Below are 22,829 nucleotides of genomic sequence, written 5' to 3'. Positions count from 1 at the left end.
AAGCGGGGATAAGCATTAGCCAGTTGTTCCTCCAATGCACCATTTTATGTAACAAATATACTCTTCTCCTCTGCCACTTCAGATGTGAGTTGGGCAGACATAGATAAAATGCATATGGTTGCTGTTTGACATCCAGTTTTGCCCTTAAAACTGTCTTGAGAAGCTACTCGATATTGCTTCTAAGTCACCTGCTGTTTCATATTTTAAATCAAATTTTATTTAAAAGGGTAAAACATATAATCTACATATGTGTTATACAAGAATAGAATCCATACGGTTTAATTTTCACTCCTTTATTCCTGTTACCATTACTCCTAAGCAGGCAGTCAAAGAAGTTTCTATTGGTAACTACTACATGACTTTGTGGAAACTACATTGTGGTGTTTTCTGTGTCACCAGTAACTGATTAAAGTGTACATGAACTCACTAAGAAAGAGACCATCCAAAGCGATTGGTGTGCAGTGTCTCCAACAAGCTGATGACACCTAGTTCTGTTCTGCCCACCATTAGATATTATGTCCAGGTGCAGTAGGGCAAATCCTTAATTAGTGTTGGAGTGCAGAAAGGATTTGATGAAGGCCAACAAATTGAAGTTGAAGCCAAACAAGACAGATTGCATCAGGGGCCACTTGTGACCTAGGAAGGTGGGTTTACTTGCAGTAAAAAGGACCATACTCTCCCCATCTGAAAAAGCAGATTTGCAGACTAGAGTTTGCTATTGCTTCTCATTCCATTCCTGGATCCTCGAGTGACAGCAGGAATAAAGAGTACTTTTGATCAGTTACATCTAATCATTTGGCTGATACTCTTTTCTATTGCTCCCTAGCTAATGTTTGCAAGTGAAATGACTTCACTTTATTAAAATAAGCCTTCCCCATTCATTGGCTGAACTACTGTGAAGTCATGGAATGCTCACAGATGTTCTGATAGCTAATGAGTTAAACTGCCAGTACAAAGTCCTTGGAAAAGAAGGACTGTGTGTTGTTGGTTGAAGAAAATGCAGAAGCAGCATAATGGGTAGCACAGAGCAGTTGCTCTAGCTTCTTGGAAGATGGGTTACTGTGGTTTCCTAGGTGGTGCAAATGCACCGGCAGGTGCACTAAATTGGCTTCACTCATGTGTCCCCATGCCAACTTCTCTGCCACCTGTTCCGCCCCATTCCTGTATGTGTTTGTGGCCAGGATGTTTGTGCATTAGCTCCATCTCACCCAACAAGATGCTTCTGGTGAGAGCCAAGTACTATTACAGCAGGAATAAATTACCCGGGTGTGTATGTAAATGAATGGAGAATGTGCAGTGTTGTTGACAATACACTGTAGCCCCAAAACTGACCTATGAAAGTCATAAGTCTTCATGAAAGACAAGAGAAACATACAATGAACATAGTTTTCTAAGTTTTATACAAACAGTGCGCAATTTTAAATATTAATATGTTCGTCTAAAGGTTCGACTAATAGCTTCCTTAACATACTAAAATGCATGTGTGTAATGAGGAGTCACTCCAAATATTTTTCTCATGCAGCAGAATGTCAGTGTATATTGCATTGTAACAGAGCATTTCAATACAGGTGGCATTTGGTGTAGAGGAAGAAGGGCAGCTATTGAGGGCTGTACAGGTGTGTCCTGCCCATTCCCAAGTGATAGTTTATTTTACATAGAAGTGATATTTTGTGTCTAACCTACCCAGCATTTAATGACAATTTTGGATTTTTCTGAGCTGCTTCTGGTTTTGGATGGTGTGTTTTTGCAGTTTAATCTTGTTTGTTAGTTTTGTGAAGCTGGGTAGACTAACATATTTAGATGCCATAATAAATTGACTGTGTCAGTGGAGCTTGCTTCATTCCCTGTGGATTACATTCCAGAATTTATTTTACACCTTGCTACTTCACACACTGGTTGATTTTTGGACAAGTGCAAAGAAAAACAAATATAATTCAGTTAATTCTGTGTGGATCAGTTATGCTAAAATTAAAATTCTGTTAGGCATCACTGGAGCTTCTTAAAAACATGCCTTTTTAAAGCAACATCTGTTAAAAGTAAGCTCCTCCCACACATTGCATGTTTGCATGGTGTGCTTTTATTTGAAATCAATATTATAGGATGTCTCTTTCCATGTTGGTTGTCACAGGATAAGATCACCAGAAATGAGGCATTTCAAACGGAATCTCACTGTTTCTACTGGGAACAAAGATTTCTGATGACGTTTTGCTGGTAGTAAATGAGCTATAATGGTAGAATCTAACTCACGTAGTTCAAAGATAACCCTGTTTTATAGTCAGTGCAAATACCAGCTGTGTAAATGATTTTCTTACAGAATGAAAATGACCGTTTACAGTCCCAGCTAACACAGCTGCGCAACCAGCAAGCACGTGATGCAGAAAAACACCAGGTTCTTGTTTCCAGTTTGAATGAACAACTGAAAGGGTAAAATAGAACATTTATAGTCCCTCCCCAGCCTCCCTACCCTATATCCCATATGTTATTCAGATCTGAACGTTGGTGTATATGTTGTCAAATGTTTTTAAACTTTTACCTGCTGCAGATAATTGAAGGGGGAAACCCTTTCATAAAGATTATTTTCATTCTTAGTTTTTTTTTTTTTTTGCAATTGATGGAATAGTTGATCTTGCTTTTGGATATAGACAGGGAGCTATGTCTCCAAATGTTTCCCATAGTACAATTGATGTCCACATATATTTGAGAATGTTTATCATAATATATTTGATCATTTCTTTTATTGGCAGATTAAATGAAAGAAATGGCTTGCTTGAAACTTTGCTTGGGGAAAAGGAGCAAAAGCTTTCAAGTACAAATGAAAAGCTAGAACAGGCAGAAGACATGAGAAAGTCAATTCATGAGAGAGACCTTCTAAACAAAGAACTAAGTGAAAAGCTTTTGCAGAGGGAACAAAAGGTGAGTTGTTTACAGTTCTGAGTTAGTCAAGTTGTACAGTGGTACCTCGGGTTAAGTACTTAATTCGTTCCGGAGGTCTGCTCCTAACCTGGAACTGTTCTTAACCTGAAGCACCACTTTAGCTAATGGGGCCTCCCCCTGCTGCCGTGCCGCCAGAGCACGATTTCTGTTCTCATCCTGAAGCAAAGTTCTTAACCCGAGGTACTATTTCTGGGTTAGCGGAGTCTGTAACCTGAAGCATATGTAACCTGAAGCGTATGTAACCCGAGGTACCACTGTATTGTGTTCTGGGTCAAGCAGTTTGCCATCTTTGGTAAATACTCGGTAGTTCTTTTTTTTTAACTCAGTAGTTCTTTGAACATTTAATTGCTCCCTCCCCTGGCATTTTGGAAATCCCTACAATCCCCCTATCTGTGAACCAACAATCGGAGCATATTATAAACACTGGCGAAGTTAAGTAAATTAGTTAAGTAAATTTCCATAGGTTGTACCCTGAACTAAATAAATGTCAGTATACTTATATAATGGACAATATTGTCCTTTTGTCACAATTGAATTGAATTGTCACAATTGAAAACAGTGAATAATGTTTCCCTCCCTGAAACTAGCTGGAAGATGTCCAGAAGAAGTGCAGTGCTTATGGAGAAGAGTGTGCAGAACAGAAAGCAGTTATTACTGCATTAACAGAAAAAATAACCGTCTTTCAAGAAAAGGTAAAAAAGGGCAAACTTTTGTTGTGGCTTCTTACATAAATAGGTTGGATTCAATGAAGTTGTCTGTTTGTGCAAGGATTTCTGCTTTGGCAACATAATTCCCCCTCCCCTCTTTCTTCCCCCCTCCCAATTTGTTCCAGACCCTCCCGGAACAGGTTTGAAGTGGAGGCATGCAGGGGTAGTAGAGAAAGGGCAAGTTGTGCAAGTGGAAGTCCTTGGGTGAACAGAGCAACTTCATTAGATACAATCCATTGTCTGTTTAGTGATATATGTAATATATGAGCAATAAAATAACGAATAGCTATAAACAGAACTGTAAAAGTAGTTTCATTAGAGGCTCATTTTTCCTGAAAAGCAGCTCCTTATGCATCATATCGAAATGTAGTTGAAACAAAGCAAGATGGCAACAGTATATGGTATACACATCATATCATGTATATATGATATGGTATACAATAAGATATGACAACAGTTAAAATAAGGAGTATATGGCAACAGTATATTATATGGAAATAGGAGGTGGCCACTCATCCGGTTGGGGGGGAGGAGAAAAGGAAAATTAAATTGCGTTAGCACCATCCCTTTGCTACTTCCTCAAAATTATGGTTTTCTGGGTGAGCCTAAACATCTTTTTGGATTCCGACTACAAATAGTACTGTTGAGTTAATATTAAATTTTGGGCACTTAGACATTTGTTCCTTTATTTTTGTTTTCAGACCATGAAACAGGATGCTGCCATAGAATTAATGCAACTGGATCTTGAACAGACAAATGAAGAACTTGATAGATTAAACACAAGTCATTTAGAAGAGAGGTCTCAACTAATTCAAGACCTCCAGAGGCGTGAAAGAGAATTTGACAACCTCAGAGAGGTTTTAGCTGAGAAAGACAAAGAAATATCTGCTATTACTTCAAATATAAATGCGTATTCTGAGCAGATTAATATTCTGAAATGCCAGATCAAGTGCAAAGAGGATGAAATGCGAGACATGGAAGAAGCACTGTCCAAGGCTGAAAGGGAAGCCCAGTTGCTGAAAGATGTACAAACCGAAGATGTGAACAGTGCAGGCAGAAAGCTTTCAGAACTTTCTGAGCAGTTAAGTGCAATAAAATCAGAACTGGCAGAGGTGAAAATTGAAAACGCTACTAAAACAAAAGAGAATGAAGAATTTGTTAGGCAAATCAAAGAGACTAGCCAAACAGTTAAAGATCTTCATTCTGCAATCAAGACTCGTGATGTTACTTACAACAACAAACTCATGGAGTGTGAGTCACAAATTAAATTGCTTAAAGAACAAATAAGTAAATCAGCTAAAAAATTGCAAGAAACAGAAATAAAATGTAAGGAGGAAACAGACCATCTTAAATCCCAGGTCGATGAACATATCTCTGCAAAGGAGAAATTGAACAAATTACTAAAAGAAAAAGAAAACAAAGAACAAAGTTTTGTGAATGAGCTGAAATCAGTGAAAGATTCACACAACCAGCTCACCTTAGAAAATGCTAAAAAAGATGACGATTTAGCTAATTTATCCAGACAACTTGCTGAACATACTGAGCACCTAGAAATTGTCAAAAAGTCACTGCAAGAAAAAGCAGAGATTGTGATATCCCTAAAAGAAAAGCTTAAAGTTGTGGAGCAGCAAAATGAAAAGGAAAAGCTTAAGTTAGTTAGAGAACTGAATACCAAGGAAATGCAGTGGAAAGAAGTTAATAATGAGCTGCATGAAAAACATGAAATAATTAATAAGATGGAAACCGAAAGACAAACTGTCATCATGACTAACAAGCAGTTACAAGCAGCTCTTGAGCAGAAAGAAAAAGATTTTGCAGATCAGCTTAAAGCCAGTGAAAAGCTTAGAAATGAGATACATACTATGGAGAAAGAGAAGCAACAGCTGATTAGTGAGAATGAAAGTTTGTCAAAATTACTGGATGTGAAAGAGTGTGAACTGTTAATGCGTGCTCAAACCATGGCTGAGTTGGAGAGTAAGTTGTGTGCCAATGCCACAGAACACCAGAAAATGCTTTCAGAGGTCAGTCACGATAAAGAGACTTTAAGAAGGGAAGTTGAAGAACTCTCAGGCCTTGTAAAGCAAAAAGAAAATTCGCTTGCAGAGCAGTTACTGGGGAAAGAGAAACAGTGTGGCATTTTAGCTGATGAGCTCTCCAGAAGCAGAGAGATAACAAAGGAATTGGAGAAAGAAAGACAGTCTTATATCACTCAGTTAAAGGATGAGCAGCAAAACAAAGCATTGCTTCAGACAGAGTATGATAAGATGGTCCAACAGCTTAATCAGGAGGAGGAAAAAACCTCATCATTACAGAAACAGGTTAAAGACCTAGAAAATGAGCTTAAAATAAAAAGCAGATCTATTGAAGAAAAAACTGAGCATGGTGATGCATTACTTAAGCAAGTAAAAGAAAAGCAAGCTATCATGACTGTGTTAGAAAAAGAAGTAGAAAAGCTTAAATGTGATAACATAAAGCTATCTCAACAGCTTGAAGACAAAGACAGTACTCTATTATTTAAAGGGGTGGAGTTTGAGGATCTTTGCAGGCAGATTTCACAAAAAACAGAAGAGTGTACCAAATTAAATGATCAGCTAGCACTATTAGTGAAAGAAGTGGATGTTTTGAAACATGAAAAGGATAGTGCTTTGGCTGTTTGCAATGCTAAGTCAAATGAATGCGATGCTTTTCAGCATCAGTTAACACAGCATCAGTCTGAAATTGTATCCACAAAACATGAAGCTCATATGCTGAAATTAGAAAATGAAAAATTGAAAGCAGATATAGAAATAGCCAGTGCTACATTAATGAAAAATTGCGAAGGACTAGTGCCCTTAAGTGCACAATTGTCTCAGCAAACTAATAATATTTTAGTTTTTATGGACCAAATTGACACCTTAGTTAGCGAAATGAAAACATTAAAAAGCAGTTTTTGTGATAAAGAGGCTCTTCTTTCCCAGAGGGAAGTTTTGATTCAGGAAATGAAAGAAAACAAAGATGCAGATGAAAAGCATAATTTGCAAATTATTTCAGATTTGCAAAGCCAAGTACAGGTTCTAGATAGTGAAGTTAGTCAACTTACTCAGGAAGTGCAAGAGAAAGAGAATAAATTTAAGAAGCAAGATCAAGAGTTAAAATTACTTAAAAATAAATCTGACGAGTCTAATTTTCTTAGAGTTCAACTGTCTGAGAATATGGAAATAATTTCTGATCTCCAGAGTCAACTTAAAAATATGATAGAAAACAATGAAGTATTAAACAAGTCAATTACAGAGAAAAATAACTTTTTAAAACAAAAGGAGAAGGAATGTATTGATTTACAAACATGTATTTCTGAGACTTCCTCTGTGCAGCATAAACTTGTACAGTGTTTGACCTCTGAAGCAGAAATATTAAAAGCAGTCATTGTGGAGAAGGAGTTAGCAGTGAATAACATTTCACTGATTAATAGCGAACTGAAGGCTGAACTTGAAGATAAAAAGAATGAATGTGAGACTTTGAAGACGCAAGCTACTGATGCAGAAGAATCAAATCTTTGTTTGAAAAAGGAAATAAGTGATCAGAATAAATTAATAAATGACATTAGCCAGGTGCTAGCAGAAAAAGAGGCTTCTGTTTTGGATCCTACTAATCTTGTGAAAACCCTAAGAGAGGAACTAAAAATAAATGAAGAAAAGTCACAGTTAATTTCTCAACTTCATAGTCAAAGAAATGAACTGAACCAAGAAATTCAAAAGTTAAAAGAACTAGCCCAGGAAAAAGAAAACATTTTCTTAACTTTGCAGGGCAAATTTGATGCTCTGTATGAACAAAAAAATGAACTCAGTGCTTCCCTGAGTAAAAAAGAAGAGATTATCACTGGGTTTCTTAAAGATATCGGTGTTCAACTATCAGAAAGCAATGTTCAGGCTCTTACCAATGATACTGAGCTACTTAGAGAAGAGCTAGATAAAAGTGCTGCTACACTAAAAAAGCTTTTGCAAGAGAAGGATGGAAGCATTGCCAGTAGCCAGATGAAAATTGACTCTTTGATAGTAGAAATTGAATCTGCAAAATCAGAGCACCATAAAGCATTAGAACAAGTTGAGCTGTGGAAGCAAAATATTCAAGAGAGAGAGAGAGCTCTACAGGTTGTACAGGAGAAATGCACTGAACAGGCTAATCATATTGAATATTTAAATTCTGAGGTCATAGAAAAATTGCAACAACAAATAGATTCTTTTATAAATGATAAAGCTCTTTTACAAGAGGACTTTGATAAACTGAATCTGGAAAACAAAGACTTGGTTAAGTACCAGAAGCAATTAGAGAAAAAATCTAAAGAGCTAAAAGAACTTCATGAAAAATTAGAAGCCAGTGAGAACAGATGGGTAGCAGAACTTGCTAGGGCAACTCAGCAAAATGACGTTAATCTTGAGCAACTGAGTAATTTAGAAAGGAAACTGAAATCAAAAGAGGATCAAATTCAATCTTTGCATCAAGAACAGGACATTATTCAAGCAGAGTTGGCCAAACATCTGTCTGCATTGTCAAGTAGTAGGTACTTCCTCAAAGACAGTGACAGTGACGCTGGTCAGCAAGTAGCTAAGACTGTATTGGAAAAATTCTCTGCTGTGATAGATACTATTATCAGCAAAGAAGCTGAAGCAATGGCACTGCAGCAGACTGTTTTAGAGAGAGAGAAAGAAGTACATCACCTGAATAATCAGCTAGAAAGCATGTTGTCCTTGAAGGAAGAGAAAGAGTTGATGCAGAATGACTTTAAAAAGGCCAAAGCTGCTGACCAATCTGAGATTGAACATCTGTTAAATGAACTGAGTACTTCTAAGGATGCATTACGTAGGCAGCAATCTGTCTGTGAAGAAAAGGACATTGCATTATCAAATATGAGGGAGGAGGTTGTTTTCCTCCAGGAGAAGACAGATAAATTAGAAAAAGAGCTTGAAAGTAGTTGCAAGACACTGAACACCGAATGTCAAAAAGCAGCAAAACTTTTAGAAGAAATAGAGCATAAAAACCAGATGATAGAAAACTTTAGTTCCCAAACTAACCAACAGAAGGATTTAATTACTTCTCTAAGCCAGCAGTTAAAAGAAAAGGATTGCTCAGTTACTCAAGTCATGGAATCCATGTCTAATGAAATGGTAAAATTCTCTGAGGAAAAAAATGCGCTTGCTATGGAATTGCAACAACTAGAAGCCATAAGAAAGAGTATGACAGAAGAGGTAAGTACATTATCACAACAGGTAGAAGAATATAAGAAAAAACTTGAACTCAATCAAGTTGTGTTGACCAACAAAGAAGCTACCATAAAAGACTTGGTGTGTGAGAAGGCGCAGCTAAATATTACTTTGGAAAAAATAAATCAAGAAAAAGAGAATCTGAAAAAGAAACTTCAAGCAGCTTTGCTAATAAGGAAGGACTTAATTCAGAAAAATGAGAAGCTTGATAAAAAGACTGAATGTTTCCTGGAGCAAATTGATGACTTAGTAAAGCAGGTTGAAAATACTGAGGCTCACAACAAAGATCTCGAATCCCAACTTGAAGGACTGAAGACACAATTGTTAGAAAAAGATGTGAAGATAAATGACATGAGTGAAACCTTATCAGCCAAGGCAGAACACTTGGAGCAGCTGGAGAAAGCGGTTACAGAATTCAAAGCTACTATAGCTGAACAAAAAAGTATGTCTGATAAGAACTTGACCTATCTTCAGGAGAAGGATTGTCTGCTTGCACAAATGGAGTCTGTGCTGAATGAGAGAGAGAAAATGCATAGAGAGGAACGTTCACAACTTTTCTTAACCATAGAAAATCTCAAAGGTGAAATAGCAAAGAGAGATGAAACATTCAAGGAAACGAATGAGACGGAAGCTACCCTAAATACCGAAAGTTCCTGTAGTAACAAAACACACCAACCTAATGAAATGAATCCAGTCACTGAGCTGCAGAAAGACAAGGAAATCCTGCAAAAGAAACTTAAGGCACTGCTTGTGGTCCGCAAAGAAAGCACTAAACAAATTCAGAAGCAAAAAGAAGAACTTGCTAAGCTACGAGGAGATTTTAATGAACTAACAAAAGACTTTGAGCTCATTAAAAAAGAAAAGCAAGCACTCCAGGAGATTCATCAGAGAAAGTGTGAAGAATTTGACTCCAATTTATTGCTTTTATACTCTCTGCAGAAAAGGTTGGACACCGATACATCTCTTAGGCACAGTGAAAATGCTCAGCAGAAAACATTAGAGCCCGGGGAGCTAAATGTGAAGGCTGATGTCAGGGTTGAAAAATCAGGAAAGACGGTAAGTATGATGACAATGGAAGAGTCTGAGATGGCGAAACTTCATGAGAACTATGCTAGACTTATGGAAGAAAAAGAAAAGTTTAAGGAAGAGTTAAAAGAGAAGTCACTTGAACTTGGTAGCGTACAGCAAGAAGCAGTAAAACTGAAGATTTCTGTTGAGCAACAGGAACAGCAGTATAAACAAGAGAGAGACAATATGTTGATTGAACAAGGTCTGCTTAAGCAACAACTAGAATCATATAAAAATGAATTGCAAGCTGTTAAAACAATGGTTGAAACTGTGAATAATGAAAAGAGTCAGCTCCACAGAAAACATGAAGATCACCTAACAAGTCTGAAAGAAACTGAAAGACATCCTGGTGAAGAAAACAAGCAACTATTGACGGAATTCAATATGCTGTGTGAGAAGGTTTTGCCAGTTTCTAGTGCATACAAAAATGTGGCAGGTGTAAGAGAGGACGCAAAAACTCTGTGGCCGCATTCTGATAATGTGCTGGAGAACAGTGTTCAAGGCCAAGACTTCTGTAGTTCATTGGAAGATGTCACTTGCACAGAAAGAGAATCGCTGGATGTCACTAATACAGGAATAAAAACATTAACTGAAAGAATAGGTGATCAAGATCCTCTACCAACAGAAATGTCTCGGGAACGGGTAGAAGAAAATGTAAATGGCAGAAGCTATCAACCTCAACTGCAGAAGTATGATGCTGAAGAGAAAAACAGGGAACATCTCCAAAGAAAGCTCCAAGCTGCTTTAATATCACGTAAAGAAGCATTGAAGGAAAACAAAACTCTTAAAGATCAAATGGAGTTACTAGTTTTGGAAAACAAAGAGTTGATTGGTAAGGTTCACACCCTTGGACAGCTGAGGTCTGAGTTGGGTAGAGAAAAACAAAACTTGAGTACTGCACTGTATAAAGAGGAGACTCTTGTGGCAGAAAATGCTAGATTGTTAATTGAAAATGAAAACCTAACTGCTGCATGTGAGAGTCTGAAGTCTACCATGCAGACCATTGGGCAAGAGAAGGAAGCTTTTTCTTTTCAATTGAATTCCTTAAAAGATTCTCAGACAGTTGAATTAACAGGTTGGAAAGCTAAACACAGTGAATTAAAGCAAGAGTATGAATCTCTGCTTCAGGCCTATGAGAATATTAGTAGTAAAATAGCAGAAATGAGGCACATTATTGATGTCACTAGAAAAGAAAAGCAGGAAGCTCTTCACAGAGTAAATGAGAGAGAAGCTGATACACATAAACTTAAGGAGCTGCTTCAAAAAACAGCTGATGAAAGTGTACAACTGAAACAGCTGACTGAAGCTAAACAGAAGGAAATAAGTGAGCTAAAGATTGCAGCTGAAAAGCAAGCATCTGAGCACAAGTTGTGCTTGGAAGACTATCAAAGAAAAATTGATGAATCTGTTCTTCAGAGCAAGCAGCTAATGGAGGAAAATAAGCAATTAAAGGAAGTTTCTGAAATTTTAAAGCAAACCTTGGAGAAAACAGAGAAGGAAAATGAGGAGCTTTCTAAGGATTTTAGTCTAACAAAATCTGCTCTCGGAGACCTCCAAACACGGTTAGAATTGAACAAGTGTGATGTGCAGTCCAAGATAAGTGATTCCCTCTGTGAAAGAGAGTCATTATTAAAACACATTCATTTGTTAAATGAGGGGATTTCAGAAAAAGAGAAAAGCATGTTGATCTTAAAGCAAGAGAACAAAACTTTGTTAGAAAGGTTGAAAGATGCTGAAAAATCTCTGCATCAGAAGGAAAGCTCTTTATTAAAGTTGGAAAACGATTGTAAAAATCTTAATCAGGAAATAGTCAGTCTTGGTGAAAGAATTAAAATATTAGAGGATGATAAATGTCTCTTACAAGAAGAATTAGAAAATGTTCAAGAAATATCTTATAAAGTAAAAAATGAGAGAGAATTTTTGGAGACAGAGTTGCTCAACCACATCAAAAAATTGGATCAAACAACAGACAGACTGAAAGCCACACAGATACAAAACAGCCTCCTTTTAGAGCAGTTGGAAAATTTGAAAGCAGAGAAATGCAACACAATAAGAGAAAAAGAAGAACAGCAGCATCTGGTCAGAGTATTTGAAGAAAAACTGAAAACTGCTCAGAGAGACAATCATGAGACAAAAAACAAAACTAAAGAGTTGCAAGAACTTTTGAGGGGAAAACAACAGGAGATCAACCAGTTGCAAAAGGATTCTATTAAATACCAGGAGATGATATTGGACTTGGAAAAATCTGTGAAATTGTCACATTCAGAAAGTGAAAAAATTGAGAAAGATTTAAACAGTGCAGAAGGAAAGCTTGCAAAATCAAATGAAGAGCTGCAGAAGCTAACTGAAAAACTCTCTTTACAGAACATCTCGCTGTATGAGTCAAAGGCTGCAATAGAGCGACTTGCAAATGACAACCTACGTAGTAAAAATGAACTTAAAAAGAAAGAAAACAGAATATCAAATCGAAAGAGAGAATTTGAGAGCCAATTGGAGTTCAGCCTTCAGCAGGTAAAAGCAGCTTGCCTCGTTTCCTCATAAGGGGATCAGGAAGCTTTTTCTGGCAGTGACACTGGAAGTATTAAGAGAAGCATGGGCAGCAAAGTGTGGATCATTAGCAAGCAGGGAGCCAACTTCATTGGCAGAGAAGGTATCTTTTGTCTTGTCCTGCCAGAGTTGTGATGAGAGGAGCTGGACCTCCTGTGTGATGAGTAGATTTACTTTGTGGGATGCTGGAGCCAATGGGATGGGCTATGTCCTTATCACGTGAGGAGCAAAGAGTTGTGTGAAGCAGGCTGGACTCCTGAGTTTTTTCCTCCTGCCTGACGCAGCAGTTATTCCTCCTGGCTCTCCTTTTTCGACAGATAAGTCTATCTTGTTTCATCTCATCTTCACCTCCTTGTCATTTTCTCTAGATTTCTGTCTTTAACAAACAAACAAACAAACACAAACTTCTCAAAACTCTCATTTAAAGTCTTTTGGTGGCTATCACCACAGCTAGACGAGTGTCATAACTTTCTGCTCTTTCAACAGCTTGACATGTGTTTTTCATAAAGACAAGGTGGTTTTACGTATAGTTTCTTCCTTCCTTCAGTACTCTCTAGATTTCATGTTCAAAAAGAACTGGTTTACCAATCTTTTGTCCTAACGCTAAATATCCCAGGGGAAAAGATTGACATTCCTTGGATGCATGCAGAGCTCTGAAAGTATACATTCATTGGACACAGGCTTTCCAAAAAATAGACTCTGTATTTTTATCCTTTCACCCATCGTCCTTGGGGGTTAGGGCCAGCAGTGCTACTTTGGTGAGGTGGATTAGAGCCTATATTTTCCTTGCTTATGATTCCTTCAAATTGCCCCAGCCAACTCAGGTGCTTCTGCACTCAACAAGGTCAGCTTCCACCTCTGCAGCCTTCATGGCTAACACACCCTTGCTGGATATCTGTAAAGCCTTCGCCTGGTCGTCCACCACCACTTTTAGTAAAGGTAAAGGTACCCCTGCCCGTACGGGCCAGTCGTGTCTGACTCTGGGGTTGCGCGCCCATCTCGCTTAAGAGGCCGGGGGCCAGCGCTGTCCGGGTCATGTGGCCAGCGTGACAAGCTGCATCTGGCGAGCCAGCGCAGCACATGGAAATGCCGTTTACCTTCCAGCTGTTAAGCGGTCCCTATTTATCTACTTGCACCCGGGGGGCGCTTTCGAACTGCTAGGTTGGCAGGCGCTGGGACCGCGCAACGGGAGCGCACCCTGCCGCGGGGATTCGAACCGCCTACCTGACGATTGGCAAGTCCTAGGCGCTGAGGTTTTACCCACAGCGCCACCCGCGTCCCCCACCACTTTTACCAGACATAATAAACTGGACTGATTGTCTGCAGCTGAGGCAGTCTTTGGCCATACAGTTCTCCATCAGGTGCATCTTCAGATCTGGGACCCACCCATTTTCTGTTCATCTGCTGTGGTATGTCCCATCCTATTGGCTCCAGCATCCCATGAAGTAAATAGAACAATTGGTCTTACTTGAAGTGTGGATTTGCTAGTAGGGATGCTGGAGCCAAGGGAGATTTCCGATGCACTTTACAGAAGATATAGTCTATTGATAATAATTTCCTTGCCTTTCAGATACCTAGTACATTTCTTCCTTTAGATTTTTGAGCAGAAGTAGGCAGACCTTTTATTTCAGTGACTCCATCAGTGTTTGCCTCTTGGCAAATCTGGAAAACTGAGGAGTCCAGCCTGCTTCACACAATTCTTTGCTCCTGCCTAGCGTCACATGACGAGGACATAGCCCATCCCATTGGCTCCATCATCCCTACTCGCAAATCTACACTTCAGGTAATACCAATTGTTTTATATATATCTGTGCCCCAGAAGTTTTCTGAGGCTTAGATATGTTGATCCGAGGTCCGTGAGTAGGTTGGAGTCCCCTCCCTTCTTTGCACTTAATTAGAAATAAATGCAAGAAGAAACATGTTTTGTCCTGGCTAAGAAAAAAGCCTAATTTTCCAGCCAGAATTTGCAAGAAAAATTGTTTTCAAAACAATGGAATGCAATGTAAATATAGAAGTTCCACTTAATATTACCAACTTCTGTATCATTTTTAATTATTTTGTCTAAGGAATTGGAAATGGTTGCTCTTAATTAATCTCATCAATAGTTGCTTGTTTTCTTCACTGACATGTCTTAACATCTCTTTCATATTGAATAATTCTATATTTGATTTCTCTAGGTTGCTTATGAATTCCTCTCTCTTGTCTCATATCTTCCAACACAATTTTAAAATGCTTTGCTTCTTCTTGACAAACTTTGTTGGTAATTGTGAAAATTCTTTTATTATTTCCTTTCCATGATCAAACTTGCCTGGGGAGTTGTCCTACCACAAAATCCAATTTAATCAATTTCTGAGGACTATATATTGTGGGACTGCTTTTTCCCCCTGAAGAGATGTATCAGTGTCCAGCCTTTTCTGCAGAGAGTATAAAAGCAATAAAATGGAGTCAAATTCTTCACATTTTCTCTGATGAATCTCCTGGAGTGCTTTCTTTTCTTTTTTAACGAGCTTCTCTTTTAAAGCCAAGGATGACAGCAGCACTCTCATTCCAGCCTTTCTTTTGGGTTTTTGTTATGGTTGAAAAAGCAACCATAACAGCATAATATTTTTTATACAGTCATACCTTGGATCTCAAATGCCTTGGGTCCCGAACAAATTGGCTCCTGAACAATCGAAACCTGGAAGTGAGTGTTCCGGTTTTTAAACGATTTTTGGAAGTGAAACGTCTGGCGCGGCTTCTGCGGCTTCCTATTGGCTGCAGGAGCTTCCTGCAGCCAATCAGAAGCCACACTTTGGTTTCTGAAAGTTTTGGAAGCTGAACGAACTTCCGGAATGGATTCTGTTCGACTTCCAAGGTACGACTGTATTGGCAAATGGTAGGTCAGGGGCAGACACAAGCAGAAATAGTTGTGTGTTGTTTTAGGACTGTAGTTATCAAACTTTTTTTAACTGGGCCACACAAATAGTTGTGTGTTGTTTTAGGACAGTAGTTCTCAAACTTTTTTTATCTGGGCCACAAATAGTTGTGTGTTGTTTTAGGACAGTAGTTCTCAAACTTTTTTTTATCTGGGCCACACTTTCAGATTAAAATTTGCTTGTGCCACTCCAAATTGTTTTTTTTTATTTGTAAGAAATATATTGGAAAACCAAAATAAACAACTAGCAGTGCTTGATTTATAACATAAAACACAGCTACTTTATATTATCATTATTATTATTATTATTAGAATTTATTGACCGCACTATACCCAGAGGTCTCAGGGCGGTTCACAGAATAAAATGTGATCATAGGACACCCAAAAAGTATAAAGCAACGCAGCTACATAAGAACATGAATCAACCCCAAAATAGAATTATAAACGAGCCCCTTACATAAGTACCTTAAGTATGTGTACAAACTCAGTGAGAGGTGTGAGCTTGGTTTTGCCCGGTAATCTCATTTATATTATATTATATTATATTATATTATATTATATTATATTATATTATATTATATTATATTATATTATATTATATTATATTATATTATATTATATTTGAGACAAACTCCATATCTAACCAAATTCTGCATTTTAAAAAAATTGATATTCTACTAAACTATAGTTTCCTACACTGAAATGTTTAAATGTTTCTTTGATTGCCCTTGAATCTTCCTGCCACACTTATCATTCTTTCCTGCACCACACCCTTTGAGAAACATTGTTTTACGAGATTGATCTGTTCTCAAGTCTTCTCAGGGTACAAGAAAACTCATGAGGTTTGCCTAGTGCTGCGAACCACATTTTCTTCACACTGGTATACTGTCTTAGGTCTTGTTAACAGCTCTGCTTTCCACGGTCCAGGTTGACAGAGGTTTTCACCTTTAAGAAGGACATTCAGGTCCGCTGACAGAGATTTCCGCTCTTAAGAAAGACATTCAGGTCTGATTAAACCAGGAACCAGTTTCTTATCTAAAGTTTGCTTTCACTCCACTCCATAGTTCTTCAGAGCTATCACTTCTGTCATGCACCCAGTTTCTCCCCTGCGTTCCAGAAGTCTTCCTAACAATTGTGGGCATGCATCCTTCTTACTTTAATTATTCATTTTGGAATTAATATAAACAGCTACATGGAAGTGTTTGCATACAGTACTATGTTGTGAAATAAGTTAATGTTACTAGACAAACAATATTTTAATTTTATGAAGTTTCCACATAAGCAGCATATCCACATTGCTCTGTTTAGGGTGCGACTCAAGCAGAATTCCCTCCAGGAGCTCCTCAAGAAAGAGCTGAAGTCATTGAAATGGACAACATGGACTTCATTGAAATCAACGGAAGGTCAGAATTATTTCTACTCCTTTGTAAAGTATGCTTTATTAACTGGTCTTAAACCTAGAGCTCATTTCTCTTGATAAGATGTAAGATTATCATATCATAAATTTTAACCACCTAAGATGAATAATTACTGTACAATAATCCAATAGGAACAAACTACTACATAAAGCAAACTAGTTTTGCTTTGCATTATTTTGTTTTCCTCCTTTGGAATTTGGGTTTGTTCTAGGCTTGCACAGAGGCAAGAACCAACTTTATTGGAATTAATGGGGACTCTCTCAGAAGAGAGGAATAGACGGGAAGCTGCGGAAGAGGCCCTCGGGCTCTTGGAAGAACAAATTAAAAGGTAGCAACACGTGTGAAAGGTATTTGGGGCTGATCTCGAACTGTGCTGATATTGGTAGGCCACAAACAGGCAACCTGTAATGTGCCCATGCATGCGACCTTTGGTCACTCTCATTGCAGCCCACCAAACTCTCAGGGGACCTGCCCCCCTTTATTCAGTGTACAGATGGTCAGCTGTCAGACTGGTTCATGGGAAAGATTGCTGGCTGCATCAGGAATGCTGGGGGCAGGGTGAAGTTAAAACCTTCCTCCCCCACAGTGATCCCCATCCCCATTTATAAATATTACTGTCCTTGTGCTGCTTTAACCTCCCCACAACACTCCAGATGCAGCCCAGGACATCAGTCTTCTTCATGAACCCGGCTGATGGCTCATCAGTAGGGCTTCCTTTGTCCACTGCAGCCAATGTCTTGGCCCCACACTGCAGACCTGACCACCCAGCTAATTAGATGGGTCAATGGCAGATAGTGAAGGACTGTATCTGAGAGAAAGGCAAGTGGGAACTGAGCTGGGAAGAGGGGAGAATGGATGCAAGAACGGCTTTCTGAGAGCATGAATGTTAGTATGAATGAATGTGTCCGTGTGTTAAACTCAAATGCTGGGGAAGCCTGGCCAGAGAGGCGGGGCATAAGTAATAAATTATTATTATTTATTAGAGAGATGTGTTTTGTGTGTGTGTGTGTGTACACGTGATAAATATATATGTGCTTTTCATGTTCCTGCCCACCCCCAGTGCCAAAAGCATCCCTAAACACTAATTGCATTGGAGCAATTTATCAATAAGACTTAATAAGTGCTCCATATTTGACACATGCATCTCATACATCTATTGCTGTAGATTGATTGGCATCTCCAGACTGAGGCAGAATAACCCCCCCTCTCCCCGCTGCTGTTCTTGAGGTTCTCATGGGTCCACTGAACCAATTCCATGGGGTGGGGGTGGGGAGAGTGGGGAAGCCCTGTTGTGCAAGTGGAGGTCCTTGTGCAGAGCTTCCACTGAATCCTGCCCTATATATTACAGCATACCCCATCCATGTATATGTTTATGAACATGATGCAAGCAGCATGGGCTTCAAAGCCAGTTTCTTGCTGTTTCCAGAATAAAGGTTACTACTCCGTTAATAAAGGAGTGTTAATAAAATTGTAATGAAATTACCCATTCCATTTAACTACAGGATCTGATTCAGTTCAGGTGAACCAGGTTCCTTAAAAGTGCTGATATCCCAAGTTAAAATTCAAAGAATGATCAGCATAGATAAATAGCCATTTAAAAGTGTCATGAATCTGATAAGCCTTTTGTATTTCTTTTTTTAGGCTTGAACTGATTGATTCCAGGTCAGCATCTGAACAATGTGCTTTTCAGGTAGAAGAAGAGGAAAGGCAGCCTTTCATCATCAACGCTAGTGAACTTACAGTAGTACGTAAGGTAAGCCTATACCTCAATTTTGGGAAATTTAGATTCCCGGATTGTTACTGAACCACATGCTATCTGTTCTCCTTCCCTCAGTAATGATGTCTCAGAAGTGGGCCTTGCTGTGGCGGCACTGACCTTCTGGGAAGCTCTTTCTCTTGCAGTATAGGAGTCTGCAAATGTGATGAGCTTCAGATGACAACAGAAGACTCGGCTGTTCTGATAGGCTTTTCCTGGCCTATCAGATGTCTTTAAAGCTTTGGGGTTGTTTTGCCTTTCTAGGATTAGGGTATTTTAGTATTGTATTTATTTTATATATTTATATCCCAAAAGAGTCTTTGAGTGTTTAACAAAAGATGTATTTGTAAACTGAACTGGTTAGATACTGTTTTGGTACATAACTATATGAAATATAAATAAATGCAACAGTTGCTATAGGAACTCCATGGAAAATAAATGATCCATACCTGGGCTCTTAAAAATTGAAAAGCATTTATTACACAAGATGTCAGTCATTATATATCAGTCTCTGCACCACTGCTCCACATTACAAAGTGGTTGCTAGAGAATCATCAAGGTTCATAATATGATGCTAAGTTGTCTTGTAAATACTTCAGTATCTTATGGCATAGATGTGGATCACTTGCAATGTGAAAGCAATAAAGTCCCTACAACTTACCTATGACACACTTTTTCTCATTTAATTCCACCTTTAGTGTTTATTTTTGTGGGTTTGATTGATTGGAAAGCATGAATGCCCAATGCTAATAGGATCAAATGCTTCTTTTCTAAACAGGTAAAAAGAGGAGCCCTTTCTTTCAGGAGATGGATTCGGGGACAAAGACTTTGCCGCTCCCAATTGCTGACTTGCAGGGCAAAATCTCGCTATTTCTTTCTCAGTTACTTAGTGGCCCTGCATCTTTTTGTTTTCTTGCGTCTCACAGGCATCTTATAAATGGAAAAGCTCAGAATGACAACCTTTCCCCATATCATCAGTATGTAAATATTAGCCAAACCACTCTTTTTTGTTTAACTCCACCATCCCAAAAGGCCACATCTCTGGGCCTATTCTGGGCCAGTCTGTCCTGCAAGGAAGGATTGTCTCTCTGAGCTTCCCAGAAACTAGTCCAGGACCATGGAGTGCTTTATTCATTCTGATAGATTGAGACAAAGACAAAGTTGTTTTTATTTAATTATCCACTGTTTGTTCATTTATTCATTTTGTATTGATAGATTGAGACAAAGCCAAAGTTGTTTTTATTTAATTATCCATTGTTTCTATTTAATTATCCGATATCCACAAATACAGTTGAAAATGTTCCTTGCATATTGAAATAAAGTGTTTATTCTGTTTGTGTCCTTGTATTATAGCATCATTCTAATATAGCATGTGGTCGATAATTTCTCAAGAGTCCAAGATCAGATAGATCTGTAGTGATCACAATACAGTGGTACCTCGGGTTAAGTACTTAATTCGTTCCGGAGGTCCATACTTAACCTGAAACTGTTCTTAACCTGAAGCACCACCTTAGCTAATGGGGCCTCCTGCTGCTGCCGCGCCGCCAGAGCACGATTTCTTTTCTCATCCTGAAGCAAAGTTCTTAACCTGAGGTAATATTTCTGGGTTAGCGGAAGCTGTAACCTGAAGCGTATGTAACCTGAAGCATATGTAACCCGAGGTACCACTGTACAAAAAATAAATAAATACGTAGAATGGTTTTGCACCAAAATTAGTCACTGGAATAAAGCCTTGTAAAACTGAAAGTGCTTTTAGTCACTCAGCAATCTCTTCCATGTTGAAATATGTAGCAATCACAGTGAAATTATGGTTGGAAGAGGAGGTAGTTCCAAGCACCATCTCCAAAATTACAGGAATCCATTATTTTCATGAAAAGATCACTTTAAAAGCATGCAATTCCAAAAGAGTGGCAGTTGTTCAAAGATCAAACATGTTTATACAATAATCACATCAGCAGTTGTTGACACTGAGAAAGAGACATGCATGCACAGATAGCTTTCCTTCGCTGTGTCCTACGTGGCAAATTAACACCTGGAAAGCAAACTTGGTGGGAAAGGCAAGTGGGCCCATAGTTATGATTGAACCAGGAAGTGTCTAAAGAGATGTGACAGCTAAAGAGCTGATTGTTAAAACGTGTCACATAAAATGAAATTGTCTGCTGAGTCCCAAAGGAAACTACTGGCAACTGAACTAGCATCTGATTAAGTTGTCAGATATGAACATTCAGAAGAAGAAAACATGCCTACTGCGAAGTCCTCAACTGCAAGTGCTTTCTGTTTGCTATTAGAATAAAAAGACTTCAGAGGGGACTATTATGCTTCTGTGAGTAGTAGTTTCCATTTGCTATTGAACTCATGCCAAATACTTAGCTGCTTTTAAAGTAAATTGAAGAGTCTAAGAAGTAGTTCAGGGATTTTGTGAAGTGATTATGTGGAGAAAATTGTGGATGCCCATGAAACCTCTGGATTGCAGTGCAAGTGTGATAGCAAGTGTGGTTTTTGAAATTTTTGCTTCTGAGCAAGAGACTTACTAGTAAATTCTTTCCTTTGAGAGTGAAGTCTTATTTAGTGGATTCCAATGCCTAGACACAAGGTGGCTGCCTCAGAGAAATTGGATTTAAGTTCTTGGATATGGACAGAGGTGGGGTATATATGGTGTGCCAGACACCCACTCAGCTATAATAAATAGAAAAGCAGAGTGTAGCTGTCTGTTAAAAGCTAGAACTTCACTGAGAAGAGTAGATCCATACCGAGAATGCTGGAAGGTCCACATGACCAGTCAGGAGATGCTGCTCTCACCTAACAGACTTCCTTGCGAGGATGAATATAATGTGAAGGGGAAGCTTTTGGGAATTTTTCTGAAGCTGGGCTAATAATGGCTGTTGCTTCAAACATGGGTAAATAGGCATATAGGAGTCAATACACAGAAAGAGAAGCTAGCTATGTTTATCAGAAATTTTCACCACCTCTTGTCATAATCATACCATCATTGAGCCCCACACAGGGCATGCAGCAGCATGTAAATATTTTTCTGAATATATTGGTGTGGAATATATTCCAATTTGCTCTTCATTATGCTGAGGATCTGGCCTAGATGATCAACAAGAGCGGCATAGTAGACAATTTTTGAGATGCCAGGAGTGCAGAAGAAGAAGAGTAGAAGAAGAGTTTGGATTTGATATCCCACTTGATATCCGAAGGAGTCTCAAAGCAGCTAACATTCTCCTTTCCCTTCCTTCCCCACAGCAAACACTCTGTGAGGTGAGTAGGGATGAGAGACTTCAAGAAGTGTGACTAGCCCAAGGTCACCCAGCAGCTGCATGTGGAGGAGCGGAGATGCGAACCCGGTTCCCCAGATTACGAGTCTACCGCTCTTAACCACTACACCACACTGGCTCTCCATTAAGTGCCAATTGGTTTTCACAGTAAAATAATGGATGGGATCCATTGTGTCTCATATTGGGAGTAGGGAGAGGGTGGGAATAGGGGCAGAGCTGGGACAGCCAATAGTTCTAAACCAGACTAGTCGCAGATGGAGGATGGAGCCTCTGTGGTGCACCGGCCTGGAGGTAGTGTTAGCAAAAATGCACGGTTTCCAGGTGTCCTCTATGTTGCACCTGGGCTTAGATCTATAGATCCAATTGTATGAGTAGAAGCACTTCCATTCTCATATAGAAAATCTCCAATTGCACACATACCCCCAGTGTAAGTCTCTCACATCACCGGCATTATTTACTACCCTGACAGCCCGTTAGGCCTTTGGAGTAGCTTTTTCTAGATGTGAGGGGCCACGGTTTGCAAGACCCCTATACGTGAGTCAAATGTTCTTCTGACACAAGCATAAGTCACCTTTAAGAAGTTTTTAATGAGTGTGTCAGCTCTCTCTGAGCACAGGAAATTCAAAAGATACTATTGAAAAGTAGGTACTGATGCCAAGCATTTATGAACAATTCTGGATTTGAAAGTTGCCTGATGGCTACAACTCTGTTGCCCCAAGTTAACCCAATGCCTGTAGAGACGGACACACAATACATTTTCCAGTGTTTGAGATACCAGATACTAAAATGTGCTCTAGGCAACACAGATCAAAAGTGCATGACACAGAACTGAAGTAACTGCAATTATCACTTTGTAAGTGACTAGTTGCTGAGTCATATCCCATTTTCAGCATAGAGTCACCTCATCTCAAGATAAGTGGCTATTTTCTGCCTCTCTACTACAGAATCCTGATAACAACATGTACAGTTT

General features: G+C 38.8%; 1 protein-coding gene and 1 long non-coding RNA gene across 4 annotated transcripts in view; one reads left to right on the top strand and one right to left on the bottom strand.

The window, feature by feature from the left end:
* The window catches only part of LOC310681819 (uncharacterized protein), a 42,919-nt gene extending 23,003 nt beyond the window's left edge, over positions 1–19,916 (top strand). For 2 of the 3 annotated variants that reach the window (XM_083449774.1, XM_083449773.1), the window contains exons 18-25: positions 2,315–2,424; positions 2,745–2,913; positions 3,522–3,626; positions 4,343–12,457; positions 16,716–16,810; positions 17,037–17,153; positions 18,467–18,578; positions 19,360–19,916. In XM_083449774.1, coding sequence (XP_083305900.1) covers positions 2,315–2,424; positions 2,745–2,913; positions 3,522–3,626; positions 4,343–12,457; positions 16,716–16,810; positions 17,037–17,153; positions 18,467–18,578; positions 19,360–19,518 — 8,982 coding nt within the window. In that variant the 3' untranslated portion in view covers positions 19,519–19,916. The remainder of the gene's footprint in view (positions 1–2,314; positions 2,425–2,744; positions 2,914–3,521; positions 3,627–4,342; positions 12,458–16,715; positions 16,811–17,036; positions 17,154–18,466; positions 18,579–19,359) is intronic. The other variant, XM_083449775.1, reaches the window with a different exon arrangement.
* LOC310681602 lies at positions 15,213–15,601 on the bottom strand. Its single transcript, XR_014513397.1, has 2 exons — positions 15,549–15,601; positions 15,213–15,490 (listed from the first exon to the last, which is right to left on the bottom strand). It is a non-coding gene; the product is annotated as an uncharacterized lncRNA (long non-coding RNA).
* Positions 19,917–22,829: the final 2,913 nt, after the last annotated feature.

This window comes from Podarcis tiliguerta (assembly GCF_965153285.1).
Source record: "Podarcis tiliguerta genome assembly, chromosome: 1".
Classification (NCBI taxonomy): Eukaryota; Metazoa; Chordata; class Lepidosauria; order Squamata; family Lacertidae; genus Podarcis; species Podarcis tiliguerta.
The sequence above is the reverse complement of the archived record's forward strand: the minus strand, read 5'-3'. Positions and strand labels throughout refer to the sequence as shown.